Here is a 6,632-nt window from a genome sequence, read left to right as displayed (position 1 = left end):
GTTTGGCAGAATGCCAGCAAAGAGCGCTGCATTTATAATCTCTAAAAGACATCTCAGTTCATCGCAATCTCACAAATCTCTGTTATAACGCAATAAATATATGCATAATGAAACTTAATGTCTACAATTCGTGTGTTATAATGAGAGGATTCGTGAGCACGCAAATTTCAGCACCTCAAAGCTGCAAACACGTGTTATAGCCTAAATAGAAACTCTGCATATGCTTGCACCTGTTAATCGTTTTTATTTTATATTAGTTCATGTTGCTTTTGTGCAATAGATGAATAACAATTTATTTGTTTTAGATATTTTATGGTTAGATATTTCTATTTTGCGGGAGTCCCGTGAATCATTTTATCCCGCACACACACGAGTCTCTGCACTCGCCTATCAAGTCTTGTCCCGCGCCGCACTCTGTTGAGTTGGGTCTCGCGGGAGAGCAGGTCTCTAGGCTAATCCACTGGCACTTGACTCGACAGTGCGTGTGCTACATCCTTTTTACAATCTAGATTAGAAATCACTGCATTCTGCCAGCAATGTAACGCGGCAGTAACGTATAGAGACCTCGGCTTGTAACTATACTGTAATTACTATTTTGAAAATTATAACGTGTTAAATTACTCCGTTACTAAAAAAGTAATCAAATTACAGTAACGCGTTACTAAGTAATGCGTTACTGACCAACACTGCATATGATACACTGAAGGGCGAGTGAATCCAAGGCAGACCTGTTCAGGTGCCATAGTGTCTTCAGAGCCAGCTCATATTGGGCAGGATTGAGTGCATGTTTAATGTTTTAAGTATCCCAGCACTATCATGTTGTCACTGTCTCTAAGGGATGTTTGTTATTTGATTCTTGTAAGGAACCCAACACTGGCTTGTTTACTTTGGCATGAGGAGCAGTATCACTGTCTGATGAACTGAACACCGGCAAGGTCATAGGAAACGCTCAGCATGGAATCTAAGATCATTAGGGTCATAGGAAAAGGAAATACTTAATTTCCTATTGCTGCCTCATCCTACCATTTCCCTTCTAAGGAAACGGCAGCCATTTAAGTGCCCAAAAGTGTTCTTTGTTTTCCTCTCCTCACTCAGTCATTACCATTCTTGGTATGATGGTACGGGAGGGTATATAGTTTCATTCTGAGCTGTGCTGGATATGCTATTAATCTTACATATAGGCAAAAATGTGTATCGTGACATTTCTAAACTTCCCTCCTCTTATATCCACAGAATGCTTGACGTCCAACACCAGTGACAGCGAAAGCAGCTCCAGTAAGTGGCTCTAAACATCCATTACCTTGTGCTTACTGCATTAAATCTGCCCCAGTGTAGCAAAGACTATAGAATACCTAAGACGTGTCACTCGTATAGTTTTGAATGGGGGAAAAAATGCAACGCTCAATATGGCGTCTCTATTGAAGGAAGCCCCGCCTTCTGAGTAAGAGAGCCAATTGCTATTCAGTAAAGTAATTGCGTCACTGTAGCTGCTGTTAGAAGTCCCGGTTGCTATAGAAACAGTCAGCATTCTGGAGACGCGCTTAGCACACTGCACATGCGCATTGGCTGGTCTAGCTTAAAAAATAAGCTTTTTTTAACGCTATTGGAGCATATTAAACCACATTTATGAGACAGTTGTTGTCAGATTTCATTGGTGATTTCAAATATGAAATTTAATCGTAAGCTTGGCAAACAGTTTTGGAGAATTTGATGTTTCCCCAATCAAAGAGATAGGAGCTGCACTTGCATGCCCGAGAGGCATTTCAAAGATGGCTGCCGAGTGACATGACTTGTCTTAAAGGGACTTTGAGTGTAGTCTGCTAAGGTCTGCAGCATTCCATTTGTTCAGTGTCATGCTAGTAACCTTTAAGTGTCTTTTAAAAAAATAAAACAAAACTGGTCCATAGCTATGGTCATGTCATCTACACGTTCATTCCAGTGGTAATTCAAATGTATTGTCTGATAAATGAAACCTTCATGTTTCATGTGGATAATTTTATCTTTTCTCATCATGTAGAGGGCCAGGAAGAGACAATTCTATCATATGAGCCAGTAATTCGACAGGAGAGTAAGTATTCATACACACAAACAACATTCTACAGTTGTTGTTTTTTTTTTACTTGGAAGTCCACTTATAATGCTTGAAATGATTGTAATTTCGTTTTCCATCCCAGTCTCACTCTGACCTTTCATCCTAGTTTTCACTGCCCACATGCCAACACGCAACAAATTCCAATGGTTATGTTTTTTGGTTTAGTTGCAGCGTTGACCATGCTCAGTTATGATCTAGTTTTTGTGTGGTCAAGCTACAGTCTACATTTCTCTGTTCAAGTATACATGACACAAGTTGGGTGTGTTTGTGTTTACTGTAGCAGTGTGAACTAACCTTTACAATTAAACAGGCTGTTTTTGCTGCTGTACCTTGAGGATTTCTATATGTAAATAACCTCTGTTATGATGGCTTTACTTCTTAACATGAAGTGTATGTGCCATAGTTTAAGCTGTCTTTCATTAGGGTGGGTCAAGGTGTTGAATAAGCAATAGCTGATATGCAAATATGAACATCATCCGTTAATGTGGCCATTTGTAAATGAGTCGTTTTTGTAAACGGTCTGGGTGGACTGGGGAGGGAGCTTGTATTTAAAAAAAGAAAGGAAAATCCTGTTTTCCATGGTATGTCCTCCATGAGGAAAGCCAAGAAATTATTCTCAAGGCTTGAAGTTTTTGACCAACATTGATCTGGCTTTCTTTTCAGTCCATTACACAAGGCCTGTAATTATCCTGGGTCCAATGAAGGACAGAGTAAACGATGACTTGATCTCAGAGTTCCCTCACAAGTTTGGATCCTGCGTTCCACGTGAGTGTAATAAGAAAAGGCCATGCTGGCTACATGCAGAACATCTTTATCATCAAATGTTTTGGCAGTACTTGTAAAAGTAAAGCAAGACATACACGCGTTTCTTCAGATACAACTCGTCCTCAGCGAGAGAATGAGATGAGCGGGCAGGACTACCATTTTGTGGCTTCAAGGGAGCAAATGGAGAAGGACATTCAGGACAACAAATTTATCGAGGCCGGCCAGTTCAATGAGAATCTGTACGGGACCAGCATCCTGTCTGTTCGGGCAGTGGCTGAAAGGGTCAGTGACTCCCTAATGTAAACATGCCAGAGGATCTGAACTCCTGTTTAAACCTTCAATATTTTCCCTGTGGCAGTTACTGTGTGCAGTGAAAGTGTGACATAGGATGAAAGGGTTTCTTTAATCCTCTTGTAGGGGAAACACTGTATCCTGGATGTGTCTGGGAATGCCATAAAGCGACTGCAGCAAGCACAGCTCTATCCAATCGCCATTTTCATCAAGCCAAAATCTGTGGAGGCCCTGATGTAAGTTTAAGATTTTGTAAATGAAATGTATACACTACCGTTTAAAAGCTTGGTGCCAGTTTTTATTTTATTTTTTATTTGATATAGTTTATTCAGCAAACATGTGTTACATTTGATAGTTATATATTTCTATTTCAAATTCTAAAAAATACTGGTTTCAGTATTTATAATAAGAAATGTTTTTTGAGCACCAAATCAGCATATTAGATTTCTGAAGGATCATGTGACACTAAAGACTGGAGTAATGGCTTCTAAAAAAAATTTAAAAATACTGTTTTTACTGCATTTTTGATCAAATAAATGCAGCCTTGAACAAAAAAAGACTTCTTTCAAAAACTAATTCCTCACAACCCCAAACTTTTGAATGGTAGTGTTTTTCTGAACTGCAGTATGTGCTTATGCATTGTGAAATACGTAATGTACTTCTTTGTGCTTATCAGGGAAATGAATAAGAGGCAGACATATGAGCAAGCTAATAAAGTCTTTGATAAGGCAGTGAAGCTCGAACAAGAGTTTGGAGAGTATTTCACAGGTAACACCCCTCCCCACACCACACCATCATGTGATTTCTCTTAACTGTATCCAGAGGAAATCTTTTAGTCCAGCACCTCTGTTACTGTTTAACAGTGTACAGTAGTATGACTGTTGCTCTCTCTTGTCTTTCTACAGCCATAGTCCAGGGTGACTCACTAGATGAGATCTATAATAAAATCAAGCTGATCATTGAAGAGCAGTCAGGCCCTTACATCTGGATCCCGTCCGCAGAGAAGCTCTGAACTCGCCGCCTCCACGGAGCCCCCCACCTGACCCCCACTCCCACCTGACACCTTTCCTTCCCTTTCACTGATATGTTTCATATCAAGTTTTAGTGTCATCATTGTTACCCTCAATTGAAAGAAGTCTTATCACCATTACTGTGACTGTACACACCCCTGCATGAGTTTCTCAGCAATTCCATTCAAGATTGGAAATGCCATTCCTAAAGAACTTTTTTGTCGTGTAAAACAAAAAAGGGAAACCTGAGCGAATTCTTTTGTGCATTTCGGATGGACTTGAAGATGAGAATGTCTTAACGAAGCGAGAACGGGGAGCCGGGGAGTTGGAGATGGTGGCACGAGTGGGAACCTTGTATACGTTCATTCGATTTCATGGAAAAAGACATTCGAGGATGCTGTGCAAGGTTTTCTATGAGGACTAGATACAGTTCAAGCCTGCTGATGGTACCGTCACTGCTCGTGTTTATAACGGATAAACTTCAAAACTGATTGTGATCTTCAGTACTCATAAACCAGCTCACTTTATTTGATGGGCTGCCTGGCCGTTTGTATGGCAACACGTTCAGAGGCAGAACAAAATGGAGTTTGAGTCTATACATTTATATTACTGAAATCACATGGAAAATAAAAATCCTACGGAGAGATTTTACTACACAATACGAAATTATATGGTACACATTTTACACTTCACTAAAATTGTCTACTTGGGAGGGCTGTTCGATTTCATTTCTTGTCTTTGGGTTTTGTGTTCTTACTTTCTTGTGGTTTTAGCTGCTCTGTATTAAAGATGGGGGTAAAGAGGTGTAACTGGGCTCTCTGCAGACCACCAAACTGCCTTACGATGAATAAACGCTTGTGTAAAATTCCTGTTGATCGTGGGGGGGAGGGGAACGACACAATATTTAGCCTATCAGTGTTTAGAGGGAGACTCGATTTTAGTTCTTATTATGAGTTTCCCGTCATCCTATTGGAGGCCTAACTTGTGAGTGCAATAGACTTCAGTGTCTTACCTCTGTGAAATCCGTTTTTGCAAACCTTTTTTTGTCTTAAGCAAAATCCAATTTCGGCCGCCATTGGAGTTGTTGAAAAGCAGACAGCCCACTTGCACTTCCTCTGCCTTCCATGACTATATTCTCTTCAGACTGAACGGTAACAAGGTACTGTCCTGTTAGCTGCCCAGGAGCGCAGCCTTAAAACGGGTAGAATCAAGATAATAATTGTATTGGATGTCCTTGATATTAAAGCGTTAGTGGAGCCTGAAATTGACCGTTTTCCCCAGAACTCGACGATGGTTTGATTAAATCTGTTCATTGTAATGCCAGCGTTTAAACGATTTTTTTCTTCTACTCTATTTCCGGGCTGATGTTTACTCTACTGTGTTGAGCCTTGTGCCGGGGTGAGCTTGGTGTGCTCAGGAATCTGATGGATAATTACTTTTTTTCCCTTATTTGTTTAAATGCAACTAAAGGGCCTCAATCATATTGTGATGGAATAGAGCGAGTATGAACTCAAAGGGATGATTTTCTCTCCTCTAACTGAACACCCAGAAATGCTGATATATTATACTTGTGTATTCTAGATATTTAGTCCCCTTTTTTTTTTTTTGAAATACCTTGTAAGCACTATGTCTGTGGTCGCCCTTGTGTTCAGCCGGAGAGAACGGGATACAGAAGAACAGTACTTCCTTCGATCTCTTCGTTCCCTCGTGAAGATTCTTTGTTTCTGTATTGAGAAGTCTGGATCCCGCAGAAAGCAAGGGAAGTTCCTGGGCCCACTCTCTTCCCCCGGCCCGCAGGCATTTTCTAAACAGGTGCGCTCACCTGCCAAGCGTCTCTGCGAAATCAACTGTCATACCTGTGTCAAAACCAGAGTTCAGGGAATAATCGAAGGGAACAGAGCCATTTATAAACTGCTTACAGACTGTTTTAATGGGTATGATAGCTGTAAAGTGTAAATATCCCCCTCACTTGTGCTTCATGCATGTGTGATACAACTGGGACATACATGTTTTATAAATCACAAATGTCAGGTAAGTAAACTTTGAATTTATTCTGAGATTAATTTCCATACAAATGTGCCGTAACGTTGGTATTTCTCTATAGAAAAAAAATATATCTTCAGCTGCCTATCGGAACATTTTTTTTAGTGAGTCGGGAACCAGCTTCCCTACAATACGGCCTGTCTATTTGTGATATCTTGTGGAACTTGTCAGTGTATAGATGAAAAACAAATGTATATATATATATATATATATATATATATGAGACATGCAGACAGCAACCCATGGAGTGATATTAAAGTAAACCAGGAGCATAAATTACTCCTTTTAGCGTAGATCTGGTCCTCTGAGGTGACGAGCGGAAAAGCAGCTGACTGTTCGCACCGTTGATGCCCAAAGAATTTTGATTCATTGTACTATATTTTTAATGAAGTGGATGGAATCAGAGCAGTTCTGGTGTACTAATGAGGGCC

At 40.2% G+C, this 6,632-nt stretch overlaps 1 protein-coding gene across 8 annotated transcripts in view; it reads left to right on the top strand.

The window, feature by feature from the left end:
• LOC107751999 (disks large homolog 3-like) overlaps positions 1-6,395 on the top strand; it is a 75,659-nt gene extending 69,264 nt beyond the window's left edge. For all 8 annotated transcript variants that reach the window (XM_016567827.1, XM_016567823.1, XM_016567826.1 and 5 more), the window contains 7 exons: positions 1,234-1,275; positions 2,018-2,068; positions 2,756-2,857; positions 2,967-3,139; positions 3,275-3,384; positions 3,825-3,916; positions 4,054-6,395. In XM_016567827.1, coding sequence (XP_016423313.1) covers positions 1,234-1,275; positions 2,018-2,068; positions 2,756-2,857; positions 2,967-3,139; positions 3,275-3,384; positions 3,825-3,916; positions 4,054-4,160 — 677 coding nt within the window. In that variant the 3' untranslated portion in view covers positions 4,161-6,395. The remainder of the gene's footprint in view (positions 1-1,233; positions 1,276-2,017; positions 2,069-2,755; positions 2,858-2,966; positions 3,140-3,274; positions 3,385-3,824; positions 3,917-4,053) is intronic.
• Positions 6,396-6,632: the final 237 nt, after the last annotated feature.

Source organism: Sinocyclocheilus rhinocerous, unplaced genomic scaffold (assembly GCF_001515625.1).
Source record: "Sinocyclocheilus rhinocerous isolate Xijiao unplaced genomic scaffold, SAMN03320098_v1.1 scaffold662, whole genome shotgun sequence".
Taxonomy (NCBI): domain Eukaryota; kingdom Metazoa; phylum Chordata; class Actinopteri; order Cypriniformes; family Cyprinidae; genus Sinocyclocheilus; species Sinocyclocheilus rhinocerous.
Note: the sequence above shows the minus strand (reverse complement) of the source record. Positions and strands in the feature narration are given on the sequence as shown.